The sequence below is a fragment of the Sminthopsis crassicaudata genome, chromosome 4, assembly GCF_048593235.1.
Source record: "Sminthopsis crassicaudata isolate SCR6 chromosome 4, ASM4859323v1, whole genome shotgun sequence".
NCBI lineage: Eukaryota > Metazoa > Chordata > Mammalia > Dasyuromorphia > Dasyuridae > Sminthopsis > Sminthopsis crassicaudata.
This window is the reverse complement of record NC_133620.1, coordinates 300713352-300730511: the sequence shown is the minus strand read 5'-3', so window position 1 is coordinate 300730511 and position 17160 is coordinate 300713352. Positions and strand designations below refer to the sequence as shown.

At 34.2% G+C, this 17160-nt stretch overlaps 2 protein-coding genes across 3 annotated transcripts in view; both read left to right on the top strand.

The window, feature by feature from the left end:
- The window catches only part of CFAP52 (cilia and flagella associated protein 52), a 56352-nt gene extending 54504 nt beyond the window's left edge, over positions 1-1848 (top strand). The window contains 2 exon segments of the mRNA XM_074311936.1: positions 328-439; positions 1348-1848. Coding sequence (XP_074168037.1) covers positions 328-439; positions 1348-1523 — 288 coding nt within the window. The 3' untranslated portion in view covers positions 1524-1848.
- Positions 1849-11423: 9575 nt separating this feature from the next.
- The window catches only part of USP43 (ubiquitin specific peptidase 43), a 110073-nt gene continuing 104336 nt past the window's right edge, over positions 11424-17160 (top strand). Inside the window, exon 1 of one of the 2 annotated variants that reach the window (XM_074311932.1) lies at positions 11424-12218. In XM_074311932.1, the coding sequence (XP_074168033.1) occupies positions 11706-12218 (513 nt within the window). In that variant the 5' untranslated portion in view covers positions 11424-11705. The remainder of the gene's footprint in view (positions 12219-17160) is intronic. The other variant, XM_074311933.1, reaches the window with a different exon arrangement.

Here is a 17160-nt window from a genome sequence, read left to right as displayed (position 1 = left end):
TTACATAGTTGATAGTGTTTGTGTTTGTAATGAAGTGTGTATTTGTTTACATCAACTAATGAAATCTCTTAAAGGATAAAATGATAGTGAAATGATAGTTAAGTCATGGATTCTTAGACTATTGAAGCATTAAAGAATGATGTAAAGTAATTTTTTTTTTTTTTGCAATTTTTCCTTAATCTTTTTTATCTTTTTACCCTGTGCCACTTTTTGAGGAGTAATAAGTACTTCATTTTGTAAGCATATATTCTATAAGATATGTATATCTGACTACATGTTTATTCATTGCTACAAATTCTTATTAAACTCTTCTATTCTGATTTCCAGATTGGTTACTGGGAAGTGTTTGATGGGACAATAATTAGAGAGTTAGAAGGTTCCTTGTCTGGTTCAATCAATGGAATGGATATTTCAACAGAAGGAGTGCATTTTGTCACAGGTTAGTGTTGGAATAAGAAAAGGAAGCAAAATTGTCCTTATTTAAGTATATTAATAAGTTAGTCTGGAGAAGAAGAATTTTATATACAGCTCCTAGAGGAAGATAACTCAAATTCAGTTTGGAGTCATGAAGCTCTCATGAGAAATGAGAATTCAGCTGTCAGATATTTCATGGGAAGAAAATATTAGAAAAATAAGTCAGGAAAACAAGATTAGTACCAAGATAAGAGTGGAGTAAAATTTAGACTTTCTAAGGCTTGCTTTTCATTTATTTGATGGGCAATAGAAAAAAAAAAGAGCTGAAAAACTGGTCCTTAACAGAATACAATGTGGTACAATGGAAAAATTTTAGAGTTCAAGAACTTGAGCTTGAATTCTCTGCTTATTGATTAGCTTTGTGATCTTGAGTAAGTCAACTTACTTCTTTGAGGCTGTTTTCTCTGTGTAATGAGAAGGAATTAGATGATCTCCCTTTTAGTTTTAAATCTGTGATCCTACTGAGGGAATAGAACTATTTCATACTTTTTTGTTTCCTGTTGAGGCCCTAAGTATAAATTTTTCTTAATCTAATTTATCAGGGAACAAATGTACCAAAAACTTTGTCATCTTTTAAAAAATCAGTTTTCCAAAAGAAGGCATTGTCTGAAAACAGTTCCTATCAGGAAACAAGAGCATGTTCACACCTTTATTTATTTATTTTTTTTAGAATATTAATAAACTGAAGAATATTTAAAGTGCCCAAAATGTTCTTTTACCTTTGAGTTAGTGCTAATTTGCTGCTGATGTTGTTTTGTAATAGAAAAGAGATTTCATTTCTTACCTCAATTTGTGTTTAACAACAAAAAATAAGTCCCTTTTTGTAAGCACTTTAGACCCTAAGTTTCATGTGTATATGTTCCTTCATTTCAGGTGGGGATGACCATTTAGTCAAAGTGTGGAATTATAGTGACGGTGAAGTGACGCACGTTGGGGTGGGACACAGTGGCAACATTATCCGAATGAAGATAAGCCCCAAAAATCAGCACATTGTTAGTGTAAGTGCCGATGGAGCCATTTTGAGATGGAAATTCCCTTTTTCCTCTTGAATTAATATGAAGAGATTCCTTCAAGGACATTATTCATGCTCCTATTCACCACTGAACTTGTTTGAGCAAACTTTTGAGCAAAAAATTGTGCTCATTTCTCACATTTGTATAATTGCTCTTTGGTCAAAATGACATTTGATTATATGTCTATTTTTTTCTTATTTACTTTTAAGTTTTGTTGCATGGGATGTTTTACATTTTAAAAAAAGCTTCAGGAAAAGAGAAGATTTTTCCATTGAAATTGATTTGAATTTAAAGATTTTATTAATATTATAATTACACTTTTGTTACAAATAAAAATCCCATTGATTGATTGCTTTCATAATTCCTCTGTCATCTAAAGCTTTGCAATTCCTAATATCTTTCCTAGTAATTATTTGTGGTTTGTTCTTCAATTAGAAGTATTGTTCTTTAAAAATATTGATTTTGATTTCTAATCAAAATTCACCATTGTTGAATAACAAAAACAATATTTTTCTGATATATACACATATATATTGTCAGGGACCTTTACCTATTAATTAAATATTAATTACACTAATTTTTTTACAAGTGATAAGAATTCTCCTCACATAACTTACCCACTAGGAAGTAAAAATCATTAGGAAGGCATAAGGTGAATCTTATAACTGTCAGACAATCCTATACTGAAAACTCTTCCACAAAATTATGTAAGCTCCTTGAAAAAAGTCATTTTATCTCTGTAACTCCAGAACCTAGCCTCCACACAGTAGATGCTTAATAATTATTTGTTGGGGCAGCTAAGTGGCACAGTGGATAGAGCACCAGCCCTGAATTCAGGAGGACCTGAGTTCAACTATGGCCTCAGATACTTAACACTTCCTAGCTGTGTGACCCTGGGCAAGTCACTTAACCCCAGCCTCAGGGAAAAAAAACTAAAGAAAAGAAAAGGAAAAAAAAATTATTTGTTGAATTGAATGGATTTTAGGAATGGCAGGATCAAGATAGGCATGTCATAGAACTCCAAGTTACACTGCCTTTTTTTCAAACTTTTTTGTATTAATTTACAGCTTGCCACCAATGCATCTTTTTCCTTAAGTCATTTTTTTCAGTTCAATGCAAAAAATATGTATTAGCAAGACATTATGCTTTTGGGTGAGGGGGAAAACACACAAGTTTTACCCCCAATAAGTTAATAACCCAGATCAGAAGTTCTTAATAAAGATTCCACAGATCCCCAAAGAGCTTATGGATAGATTTTAGGGGGGGGGAAGTGTTGAAAACTTGAATAATGAAAAAATTATATATCTTTTATTTCAATATGAATACAATCATGTGTGTTTCATTTTGTGCATTTAAAAATATTATTCTGGGAAGACATCCATAGGTTTAACAGATTCCCAAAGAGATCCATAACACAAGTCTAGAAACCTCTGACTTAGAACTGGGATATGTACAGAAATGTGATAAGTACTGTGTTATAGGAGAAAGAATGCTGAACATGGCATATGAAGACTTAATTTTGAATCCCTCCTTGGATTTTTACTTAGCTTTGAGATTATAAGCAAGATACAACCTCTCTGAGGTTATATTTCTTCCTCTATAAAAGAGGATACTTAACTCACAAAGTTATGAGGAAAGTCCTCTCCAAAGTTTTAAGTGTTATGTCAATGTGAGTACAAGTTAGGATGCAATTATATACTTTTCAACTGACAAGAAGTTCAGCTGTTACCTAATTTTACACAGAATGAAATTGAGGCTCACCTATCACAGACTAGTAATTGACAGAGTTCCCCACTATCCTTTACGTGCACTTTTCATGATGTATTTTAAAATATATTCTAATAGGATCCACTGCCCAAATTGTGAAAGCTACTTTTATTTTTCATGAATGCAAAGATCATACTCTTGATATTATTGGAAATTATTGTAAATGTGTAAGCTTCTGTGGGGAGGAACTTCTATTCATAGGAAGCCCTATAAACATTTCTTAAGGTTTATTTATTATAACATTTCTAAATGTATACCAAATGGAACTGATGGCCATGATAGTGATGCCTTTAGAATATCAAACAGGAGAAAGTCCTCAGCAGATTTGAAGTGTTTTGAATGTGGGGACTATCTTTTGGCTGTTTCCCCTAAGCTACTTAGTACAATGCCTGGCACATAGTTGATGCTTAACAAAAGTTCATTGATAGATGAAATCAATGTAATTTACAATGATGTAATTTACAAAGGGAAAATGTCATTCAATTTTATCTCAGCCATCATACCAATTCAATTAAAAACTAGAAATGTAATTTGTTTGAAGGTAGTGGAGTTCAGCTTTTTCTGTTGTGGACCAAATAATTAGGAATCCATATATATGTAAGCAACAATTTTTTATCAACAGTGGTAATGGTGATGAATGTGGACATATTCTTATAAGGAAGGCAAAAAATAAAAAATCTACATGGATTTGGAATTAAAAGACTTATTTGCAAATAATGGATCTTACATACATATATAACATTTAGAAAGTTACTTAAACTCTGTAATCCTCCATTTCTTTATCTGTAAAATGGGATGATAATATTTATACATCAAGCTGATAAGATTAGGAAAACATTTGGTAAATTTCCAAAACCACATTATTATTAATTCACATGTCCATAATACTGGAAGGTTTTTAAAAATATATATTATTTTAGAAAAATACATGATGATGAATCTAAATCTAGTCATTGATCAATTAAGTCAAGTTAGTGGAATACCAACATTAAACCAACTGAAGAACTTCAGATTGAGTTCCCTTAGGGCACAATTCAATTCTGATTCAACATTTCTATCACTTATCTTTTCAAATTGTTTTCAACAGTTTCATGAAAAGAAATATACCCAAACGCTGCACAGTTTGTATAGTTAGAAATTTTGAAGACTTAGGCTTACCAGTTTCTGTGTGCTAGTTAGTTGGATAAAAGTGTTTTGCTTTAGGTCTCAGATGGGAGAAGTAGTGTATTATTCTAGACAGGTCAGTGTTAGAATCAGATCTGGGTCTAAGTCTCATCTCTGACATATTGGTTATATAACTCTAGACCAGCCATTTAACTTTGAGTATCTCTGGCAACTCTTACTTTTTTAAAGGAAGTTGTCAATCAAAAGTTGAGACTAAGGGGAAAAAATGATCACAAGACAAGCCAAAATCTAGATGCTGCAGTTGTATTCCTACTGGAAATCCAAACTCTAAGAGAACAAATAGCAAACCACCCATTATAAATGTTTTATGGGCTCCACTGATTTATTTCATCCCTAAACCTCATGGAAGAATGACCCTCAAAGGAGACAAGAGCGAGTCCTAATTGTTATAATCAGCAATGATGTGCAAACTAATCAATTCCTTTATTGTCCTTGCTGGCAGAAAGTGAGATTTGGCCTTAGTCCAATATATCAATAGTCAATCACCTTAGATGCTATTGCAGATGTGATTAAGCAAAGCAGAAATTCATGAAATTTCAGTGAGTCATATTATTTCAATCCATCAAATAACCAAATAAAAAGAGAGATGATATCAGATTTTTCCAGTGTTAGGCTATGCTGTATGTTATGTGACTGATATTGACCTTACCCAAGATAAGACATGTTAAAATGAGACATATTAAAATGTGCTTTATATATGTTCTTTCATTTAATCCTCACAACAATTCTCAAAGGTAATTATTTCCATTTTACAGATGAAAAAAAAACACTAGAAAAGAGAAAGTTGCCCAGGGTCATGTGGTTTGTTTATTTTACATAGAAGGTGGAATTCTAACCCTCTTATCTAGCATAGTTAAACACTTACTTTCAGTAACAAGAGTTTCAAACCTAAGACACATCAATTTCCATATTTTTCTTTTCCTAAAGCCCGCTATTGCTAAGCTAAGTGATGGGAGCTCTGTGCCCATGGTGGGAAAAGTAATGAATTTGGAGGGAGAAGACTTAGGTTTAAATTTAGAAATGCTATTTACACATATGACTGTGGACAAATTAGTTCCTCTTTCTAGATCTTACTTTCTCCTCTGTAAAATGGGTGGAGGGATTTGAAGATGGAAGTAAGAAACTACTTGATGTGAAGAAGACAGATATCAGTAAAATATTTTCTAAAGTAAAAAACTGAGGATGTTGCGTTTCTCAAGTCCTTTTGGTTCTGAAACCTATGAAACCAATGACCCCTTATAGGGATGAAGAAAAAGATTTATTTGACTTCTTCTTTAAGTTAGGACACAATGAACTGAGTTTTATAATCAGTTGGAGTATATCACATACTTCTGATTCCTCTCTTCTCCCAGCATCTGAAATGTTCTGTATGGCAGGGTTTTTTTTAGGATTTCTAGGAATAAGAGTATTCAAGTTTTTTGTTTGTTCATGGTTTTCAATGAAGCTGATGAGTCTCTTTAACTTGTTTTCCAAGTCAAAAAATTTTTTTTTAAACAGAAAAAACTACATGTCCTAATTTTTCAGACTTTGGGCTCTGTTATAATATTTCTTGTTGATGGAATCATTGAATTGTTTGCTTCCATTTTGCAGAGTTTACTATTTGGGTCATATTTTCCACTTTATGTTCTATTTATTTTTCTATTTTTACTTCAGAAGATCTAATTTAAATTTTTTTGTTTTAAAATGTTTTTATTGCTGTGTTAAACTTGTTAATAGTCTTCTTCCAATACCACATTACCATTACTACCACCACCTCCACTGAATTTTGAATATATATAATCCTGCCTTGTAACAAAACAAATTAAACAAAAATCAGCCCATAAAATGATCAACTCTGCCAGTGTATGCAACATGTCTTCATCTTTATCCATCTTTTTGTTTCACATTTTTCTGGAGCCCTTCTGGTCAAATCTTTCTTTCTTTCTTTCTTTCTTTCTTTCTTTCTTTCTTTCTTTCTTTCTTTCTTTCTTTCTTTCTTCTTTCTTTCTTTCTTTCTTTCTTTCTTTCTTTCTTCCTTCTTCCTTCCTTCCTTCCTTCCTTCCTTCCTTCCTTCCTTCCTTCCTTCCTTCCTTCCTTCCTTCCTTCCTTCCTTCCTTCCTTCCTTCCTTCCTTCCTTCCTTCCTTCCTTCCTTCCTTTCTTTCTTTCTTTCTTTCTTTCTTTCTTTCTTTCTTTCTTTCTTTCTTTCTTTCTTTCTTTCTTTCTTCTTTCTTTCTTTCTTTCTTTCTTTCTTTCTTTCTTTTCTTTCTTTCTTTCTTTCTTTCTTTCTTTCTTTCTTTCTTTCTTTCTTTCTTTCTTTCTTTCTTTCTTTCTTTCTTTCTTTCTTTCTTTCTTTCTTTCTTTCTTTCTTTCTTTCTTTTTTCCTGAGGCTCTAAGCTATCTAAATACTTTCAACAAATATGGAAAGAAGACAAGTTAACAGACTCCTTCTGAGACAAATATGATCCTGATAATTCAAACTAGAGAAAGAAAGACATAATTCAATATTACTAATGAATATTGGTATAAAATATCAAATTATTGGCAAATTAATTGTCTACAGCAATATATTAAAATTATTCTCTCTGATCATTTTAGAATATTCAGGGATGATCTAACATTAGGAAAACTAACATTGACAATACAAATATATAATTGAAATGCAGAAAATTACTTCAAAATATAGCACTCGTTTTTAAAGCCAAAAGAATAAAATATTTGTTATGATTAAAGGCATGTAAAATAAAGAACTAGAATAAGTTGCAATAGAGAAACATGTTCAATCATTTTAGTCATAGCTGAATCTTTATGACCCCATTTAGGTTTTTCTTGGCAAAGATAATAGAGTGACTTGACATTTCCTTCTCCAGCTCCTTTTTATAGATAAGGCACTAAGGTAAACAGGATTTCCAGCTTTCATATAACTAGTAAGTGTCTGAGGCAGATTTGAACTAAGGAAGATGTCTCTTCCTGACTAAAAGTTTGGTACTCTATCCACTGCACCAACTAGCATGATAAATTTTCTTAAAAAGAACAAGGCAAAAACCAAGTCGAATTTTCCATTACTGCTTGATATAGTCTGTATAGTCTGAGAAATGCTCACTAAAGACAAGACACAAACATTGAAAGAACAAGTATAAGGGAAAATTATTTCTTCTGGATACTCTTGAGTAGTTGAGAATTAATGACAATATTCTTTGAAATAACTTCAATCCCACATATAAAATATACAAAATAAATTTTAAAAATAATCATTCTTTCTACTAATACTACTTTCTAATTTCTAATAATAATAATTCTAATTTTTAATAATGCTTATAAAACCCAGCAAGTCCAAATAAAAATAAAATTCTACTCAAAATAACTATAAAATTCATGAAATATCCAAAGTTAAACAACTATAACACAGGACTATTACAAATACAAATATAAACCATTCTTTACAGAACAATAGGGAATAAATAACTGGAGAAAAATATATATGGTTGGGGCAAGCCAATAATATAAAAATTACAATACAACTTAATGTACAAGATATGTTAACTCAAGCTAGTGTCTTAGTTTCTTTATAAACTAAACAAAACAATAAAATTCATTTGGCAAAATAAAGAGAGCAGAAACCATTTTTTACTATACTAAAAAGTGGGAGAGAAATAAAACTATTCAATCATACCTTGATATGATGACCTATTACAACAACTATTACTGCTACACAAATACACACACATACACATACATATATTGTATATCCTGAGAGCAAAGATGAACAGAATTGTATATGTATGTCTACATGTGTGTGTATATATGTATATATAAGTAGATATCTAAGATAAAAATGTATATATATATGTACATATATATATATTATATAGATATAGATGAATAAGCATAGTGCTTTTTATAGCAAAAAATGGAATAAAAATGGCTCTTCAAACTAAAATGAATTATGGCATATGAATTTAATGGATTATTGTACTACATGTAACAAATATGAGGAACACAAAACACAGAACACTGGGGAGATTTATTTGAACAGCTACAAAGTAAAGTAACCAGAACCAAGAAAAATATATATAGTCAAGAACAGTTTCAGGGTTTCACCATATCACTGACTGCAATAATGTAAAAAGAAAGTAACATGAAAGGACATCAGAATTCAATGAAATGATCAGTCTTGACTGCAAAAGACTAAAACATATTTTCCTTCTCTTATTAGAGGGATGGTAGATATTGGTCCAGAATAAATTAGATATTTTCAGACATGGTGGATGTGTTGATTAGTTTTGGTTTTAATTTCCTTGTTACAAGGGAGGATTCTATGAATTTTTAGAAATTGACAGTTGACAGTAAAGTTAAAAAAAATCCCAAAGCACAAATTTTCAATTAGATTTATGATTTCATTGTTGAGATTCCTCTCAACACAGCTTTGCACCTATTCTACAATTTATAATGAGTTACTGAGAGAACGGAAAATTTAGGAGGTTTACCCAAAATCATAGAACCAGACCATTAGAGAATTGAACCCAGGGAAATTGAATCCAAGTTGTCTTGAATCTGAGGCTATCTATTATACCATTCTGCCTTTGATTCAAATCAAGGCGAATAGGCATTAAGTGTCATCTATGTGCCATGAAATGTGCTATTTATATATATATATATATATATAAATTTTAGATGATCAACAAAGAGAAGCATTAAGGGGAATTAGAGTTGGGGACACATGTAAAAATGCACAGAATCAGAAGAGGGAGTACACAAAGTGGGAAGTAAGGTATAATAACCATGGGAAAGGTTTTATTTATTTTTATTTCACATTGGAGATAATAGGGGATCATTGTGGTTGTTGAATAGGAGAATGGTGACATGGATAGATTTATACTTTACAAAGATTAACAAATGTTTAAAAAAAAAAAAAAAGTACCAATTAACCGAAACATGTAAGTAGTTAACAAAGCAAGTTTAATAAATTGCATTGATATTTGAAACTGAAGTTTTAAGAACCATCAAAAATTCTACTGTGGCTTCCAAAAATAAGTAAATTCAAGTCAACCTGTCTCAGATATTTTTAATATTACTTGATGGAGCCTCTTTTTTCCCACCAAAACTGCTTTGTGAGTAGGGATAAAAAGTAGGGATTGGAAACAAGCATTGTCATTTAAGAACAGCAAATACAAGAATCCCTATTCTCTAATATTCAATCAATCTCTGCCTATTAGCTGTCTACAAATATGTATTTCCCCAATTTTCATTCTTTTATCTCATTTGTCATCCTTTGTTTTTTTTAATAACTAAAATCCATAAGGTCATCCATAACCAATCTCTCCACTTCTATCTCTTCTCTGTGGTCTGGCTTTTTGCGTTCCACCATTCAACTTAAATCATCTAATTGCTAATTATCATGGCCTGTTAATACTCATTTGTTTTGACTTCTCTGTAGCCTTGGGATTGTTAATTTTCCTCTGTGTCACACTATACCTTTTCAGTTTCCTTTGCTGGGTCTTTATCCATGATTCGGCCACTAATGAGTGTCTCCCAAGGGCCTATGCCGGTGTCCTATATTTTGCTTGGTCATCTCATCAGTTCCCATGGATTCAATTCTGTGGGAATTCTCAGATCTATTTATCATGCCCCAATATCACCCCTAAATTCCTGTTTCATATTTATATGACTACATGTTCCCACAGACAAATTAAAAATGGAATTCTTATTTCCTCCCCCTAGTTATTGTTTAGTGTCATCCCATTCTACCAGTGACCTAAATTCCCAACTTGATTATCATCCTCAATTCTCACTCTGGTCAATTTTAACCTAACTTATTGAAACAATTTTTTGATTGCATTTCTTGCAATCTTTCCTCAATCTGGTTCATCAGTGGCCAATGTGATTTTTCTAAAGTGAAAGTCTGGCCATGTGATGTGTTCAGAGTTTCCTATTAGCTTTCAGGATCAAATTAAAATCCTCTGGGTTTTAAAGCCCTTTATAACCTAGCTCCTTCCAATTTAGTCTCTGCTCTTAGACACTACACATTTATATGTCTTCTGCAACTAAACTGGCATCCTTGCTGTTCTTGTATAAGACCCTCTCTCTACTCCAAGCATTTTGACCAGCTATTCTTCATGCCTGAAATTCTCTTCTCTTATCTCTGCCTTTGATCTTCTCTGGCTTCTTTCAAGTCTCAGCTAATATTTCTATAGGCAATCTTTGCTAATCTTCAATTCTAGTGCTTTACCTCTGTTGGTTATCTCTAATTTATCCTGGATATTACTTTTGTATTTACTTATTTGCATGGGACTTTGAGGCTTTTGAGAGCTAAGATTTTTTGCCTTTTAAAAAAATTTTTAAATTAAAATTTTTAAATTTATTTTTTATTCATAATACTTAGCATAGTAATAGAAACATGCTAGACAATACTTGTTGACTTAACTAGTAAGTGACCAAGACGGAATTTGAACTTGTTTTCACTTTAGGTTCAGCATTCTAACCACTTGTCCACCCATCTTAATATTCTTTGGCAGCTGTGTGGCAGTCTGGGAAGAAGTTATCAGATAGCAAGATTCATTATAAGGTTTTTATAATAATCTTGTTAAGAGCATCTCGGTTGGAAAGGTGATCTAGAAGATAAATTTTCATTCCACAATGAAATTAAATAACCGAACTAAAGTTAGAAAAGTTCATAGAAAAAAGCCACAATTAAACAAAGGACTTGAAAACCAGATCGTGAATTAAAAAAAAAAAAGACATGAAGAACGGATTAAAATCTATGAGACACAAAGTTGTTTTAAGAAATAAACATCTTAGTACCTTTGTGAATTAAATAGGGAAAAGAGATGAATTAAGCTTATAACTCGTTTCATTTTGCTTACACACAACCAGCGTTTTCCACAGATCAATGTCTGTTACTTCCTTTACCCTCTAGAAACCCAGAGCAGATCTTGTTTTATTTATGAGAAAAGTGGCGGAGGGCAAACTGGGCTTTCACAACATCACTTGACCCAATCACTGCACACTTTCAGAAGTCCTTTTCTCCCTCTTCCCAATCAGATTCTTGAGGCAGGGAGGAGGCTACTTGGCTCCTCCCCGGTTGGCTCCGCCCCGAACTCACCTGCCCCACAGGTAGTAGACGACTTTTATCTCCGGACCAAGGGAGAGACCAGCCACTAGGCTAGCAACTCTCTGGTCTAAAGCTGCCCCGCCCTGGTGCGGGTTTGCTGAGTACACTGCAGGGAAGCCAGAAGAAGCTGGGGGAAGAAACTAGGAGAAGGTGGGGGAAGCTGGGGGCGATATGAGCAATGACTGACCCGGGAACAGCCGCGGCGGCCTATGTCCAGGCACGTGGGGGCTCACCCTCTCCTCCCCGTCGCCGCCGCTCCTTTCGCCGTCTTTTGGGAAGTTTTCTGCGAGTTCTGGGTGTACTCTCCCGCTCCAGGGGCTCCCCATCTGGCACCCAGCCTGGCGCGGAGCAGAACGATCCCGATCCGGGCAGCAGCGTTAAGGTCTTTGCAGACTACACCTGGCCAGCCAAAGAGGTCTCCTGGGAGGCTGGGGACACGCTCCTTCCCCAGCCTCTTCCCAGAGACAAGGGGCGCCCCCCCGGCACGCAGGGCTTGAAGAACCATGGTAACACCTGCTTCATGAACGCGGTGCTGCAGTGTCTCAGCAACACAGACTTGCTGGCCGAGTTCTTGGCCCTGGGACGTTACCGGGCCCGGCCTGGACGAGCGGAGGTCACGGAGCAGCTGGCGGGGCTGGTGCGGGCCCTCTGGACTCGGGACTACACTCCACACCTCTCGGTGGAATTCAAGGTGGGTAGAACTAGGCTGACGCTGGTCCGGCGCGCACCTTGCAGGACGGCACTCCATGGAATGTAGTTATTTAATTGTTCCCCAATCTCTACTTTTTCTTTTAAAGATAATTGGCGCTACTATTAGAACAGGATTATATGATTTTCTTCTGTTCTATTTCAGAACTGATTTTTTTTTTTTTTCCTATTTTACATCTTCTTTATAATTGAGTTTCCTTTAGTCCTTATCTGTCTAGATAAGCGTGATTGGGCAGGCCTGAATTTAAAGTAACTAGGGGTGTGTTTCCAAATTCGAGGACTAGGGGGATGAAACTTTATCTGGCCTGGGGGGGAGGGGGAGAGGGGGGAGAAGGTTGACCGGAGAGAAGAGAAGGGTAATGTGTTGTGTATTTAAAAAACAAACAAACAAAAAACCCCCCAAAAAACCCAACCAAAAAAAACAAAAACAAAAACAAAAACAAAAAAAAAAACCTAATTAACATAGATAGGACTTTAGAGTTTACAAAATGCTTTACTAAGATTCTCTGTAGAATCTCACATAAATCCTGGGAGGTACCGCAGATAATCCTGTGAAATAGCTATAATTCCCATTCTTCAAAAGAAACTGAGGCTCCGATTGTTACTTGCCCGAGGTCGTATCCTTTGGAAGTCTTCTGAATTCAAATCCCAGAGTTTAAATTCTGGCTCTGACCCTTTTGCTTGTCCTTGGGCAAATCTACCTCACTGAAAAAAATGAGGATGGTAATATCTATTAGTACCCACTTCAGAGACTTGTTGTGAAGAAAGTGCTTTGTAAATTTTGAAAAGAGATATATGTGTTTATTATTATCGTTACTACTTTGAATCTAAGGGAAGTGTAAGAGCTGGAGACAAAGCCAAGATTTGGCATTGAAATAAACTTAATTTAGTTGAAAGTGCCCTAAACTTTGAGTTAGAAGACTGAGATTAATTTACTTTAAGGTAAATTACTTTCTCCTTTGGATCTCAATTTCTTATTCTGTAAAATCAGAGAATTGAAATTGGAATTAGAAAGCTATAAAACTACTCCAGCTCTAAAGTTCTGTGATTTTAACAGTTATTTCTTTCTGGAGAACCTCAGTGATAAATTGTACAGCAAAGAGAACTGAAGATCTAAATAGCTGCTCTTGCAGATAGGTAGCCTTGTAAATGAACTTTACAAAAGCTTCATTCTCTCTCTCTTGAAATTATTTTTTATTTGCTTTATGTACTATTCTCCTAGTAGGATATATAAGCTCTTTGAGAGTAGGGAATGGAAAAAAAAAAAAAAGAGAGAGTAGGGAATGTTTCATTTTTGGTTTTGTATCCTCACTGTGCTTAATAAGCATTTTTGATTATCTGAGTAAAATATACTTTGAAATTTTCCATGAAAATTCCTTTGCTGCCAGTGTATCTAATCTCATCTTTTTCTTTCTTTCTTTCTTTCTTTTTTTTTTTTTTACTATCTCTGGCCATTGAGAATAAGTTTAATTTTGTAATATATTGGAATTACAGAGAACAAAGACAAACAGAATCAGAATTAGGGAATAAGCTTTTTAGTGTTATTTTCCTTTGCAAATTATTTATTGAAGATTGCATTAAATATATGCATATTTAAATTACTTAGTTCTAAAAACTTAATTTAACTTTTAGAGAATAAATATAATTAATCATTTTGCCATACAGTTCTTTTTCATTTCTTTTTGGATTTAACAGTTTTGAGAGGCAACCTTTATTTTATATTGACATCTAGAAATCATAGAATCATTGATTTGGAACTGAAAAGGAACTTAGCAGCATCTAGTGCAACCCTTTCATTTTACAGATGAAAAAATTGAGGCTTAGGAAGTTTCAGTGATATGCTCAAAGTTTAAGCAGCATAACTGTGAGTTAAACCTAGGTTCTCTGAACAGAGCCTTAGCCTTAGTCATAGGTATTCCAGATAGGACTTCCAGGACATGACTGATTAAGCATTTTTTATGTATGTGAGAAATGACATGGAAAGTAATCTCAGAGGAAAAAGCACTATCAACTTGGAAAGACTAGAAGAAGGTAAGATTTGAAATGGGTTCTGAAGGAAACATAGAAATCTTAGAGACAGAGTAAGGAAGGAGACTTACTTGTGAGAACAGCCAGTGAGAAGAAATGTCAGCAGATGAAGATGGAGTGTTATTTTGGAGAAACATAGCAAATAGACCAGTTTTGGTAAATGGAGGGGAGTAAAAGGTAAGAAGACTGGAAAGATTAGAAGGGATCAGATTATAAAGAGCTCTTAATGTTTTTTTTTTTTTTCCAGTATTTTGTTTTTCCAAACACATGTAGTTTTTGTAAAACTCTATGTACTAAATTTTTCTCCCTCTCTTCCATATCTCTCCCCTCCCCACAACAAGCAATATGATATAAGTTAAATATGTGCAATTCTTTTAAACATATTTCCATATTTGTCATGTTGTACAAGAGAAATCAGACCAAAAGGGGGGGAAAAAAAGAGAGAAAAAAACTAACAAAAAGGTCCACATTCAGTCTCTATAGTTCTCTCTGGATGCTATTGGCATTTTCCATCCCAAATCTATTGGGATTGTCTTGAATACCCACCCACCTTTTTAAGAAGAGATAAGTCTATCACAGTTGATCATCATATAATACTGTTGTTACTGTGTACAATGTTCTCCTGGTTCTACTTACTACACTCAGCATCAGTACATGTGGATCTTTTTTCGATTTTCTGAAATCAGCCTAAGATCTCTTTTTTTTTTTTCCATTTTTAAAAAAATTTTATAATTATAACTTTTTTGACAGTACATATGCATGGGTAATTTTTTTTTTTTTTACAACATTATCCCTTGTACTCACTTCTTTTCCGAATTTTCCCCTCCCTCCCTCTACCCCCTCCCCTAGATGACAGGCAATCCCATACATGTTAAACGTGTTACAGTATATCCTAGATACAATATATGTGTGTAAAACAGCCTAAAAGCTTTTAATGGTAGAGGATTTGATATTTGATCCTAGAGATAAATAGGAAGCCATTGTTTGTTGAATTGGGTCAATATGATCAGTCATTTCCCCCCACCCCCACCCCAGCCCCAGGCAGTTGGGGTTAAGTGACTTGCTCAGAATCACACAGCTAGGAAGTGTTAAGTGTCTGAGACTAAATTTGAACTCAGCTCTTCTTGACTAAAGCTTTATCCACTACACCACCTAGCTGCCTCATTCTGTCTTATTTTTTAAGAAAATTATTTTAGTTCATGAGTGAGTGGAGAATGTATTGAAGTGTCAGGAAGATCAATTTTATCTATCCCTTGGCTCTTCTCCTGAGATAAAGGAGTATTGGCCAACATGGTTAGAAGGCCTTTGAATTACCATCAAAACTAGGATCTGGAAGTCCACTATGAGAGTGGACATGCAAGATAGAAATCTTAACCTGGATGCTTTCGCACTTGCTCTTGAAGTTCCTTAAAGAGCTGATATATGTTAGAGGCTACAAATTTTATTTGGGCTGTGGCAATTCTTTGTACCACACCTACTGAATAGGCCGAATCAGATAATATATTTACATCTCCTGGATAATAAGTAAGAGTTAGCATAATTTCATACAATTCATTCTGCTGAGTGGACTGAAAAAGAGTCCTGACTATTGTTAAGTCATGAAAGTATACAGCACAAATGTCATGTTTGGATGCATCTGTAAAGATAATTGGTCCTTTAAGAGGAACCTTAGAAACCTTTTCTTCAAAAATGCATTGCCAATTATATAATAGCCAGTTTATCTTTAATGGAGACCCGTGTGTAAAATTTAGAGGTATGGCCAATAAAATTTGCCATTCTGGGATGGTTTCACAACATACATCAATATGTGCATTGGTATAAAAGCTGTATATCTTGTCAGATATTGTCCTAGATAATTGTACTACTCACTTAATGGCCTTTAATAAAATTCTAGCCTTAAGGACGGGTAAGGAGTAAGGCTTTGTTCTGGTCGTGCTGGGAGGTTCACCCACTTCATCATGCTGTTTCTTTGATGAAGGACTGCTGTGGGTGCCTCTTTTGTAGCAAAATCTAATATTTCCAAGGGTTTCTGAGTAACTCTTTCAACCACGTTGGATAAAGCCAGTTCAACTTCTCTCAAAGCCTCTTGAACTTCTTTTGTAAGCTGGTGTGGTGAGTTTAAAGCACTGTCTCCTCTTAAAATATCATATAATGGTTGCAATTGATAGGTAATCAGGCCTAACATTGGACTCATCCGTTGGATATCGCCTATCAATTTCTGAAATTCATTTAAGGTGTTTAGCTTCTCTGCTCTTAAGGAAAGTATTTGTACTGTTAGTACCTTAGGGTATACTTCATATCCTAAATATTGAAAAGGAGTATTTCTTTGAATTTTTTTCTGGAGCTCAATTTGTAGTTCCTTAGTGTTTCTGTGATCTTTTGTAGACATGCTTCTAAAATTTACTCCAACATAACTTTTGGAAATGCTTTTCTTACTAGAATAAGAACAATAACAACATACATTTGACACATAGTAGTGCTATTTTTCATTCCCTGTGGCAAAACTGTCCATTCATATCTTTTATAAAGCTCAGCTAAGTTAACACCGGGCACTGAAAAGACAAATCCTTTCATATCCTAGAGAGATAGAATAGAAACAATCTATTACTCAAAGAGGCCATTCTCTAGGCAATTGAATGGGAGATGGAAGTCCAGGCTGCATATTTCCATCTGTTCATTTACTTTTCTTAAATCAGTCAGCATCCTCCATTTTTCAGATTTCTTTCTTACAACAAGGGGGGGAATTCCAAGGACTTAGAGAAGGTTGTAAGTGTCCTTGGTCAAGTTGCTCCTGTACTGTAGCTACTAAGGCCTGAATATTATCACTAGCTAAGGGCCACTGATGTATATCAGTTTTCCATTGAATAGGGACAGGTGAGAGTGTTGGTAGGCCTTCA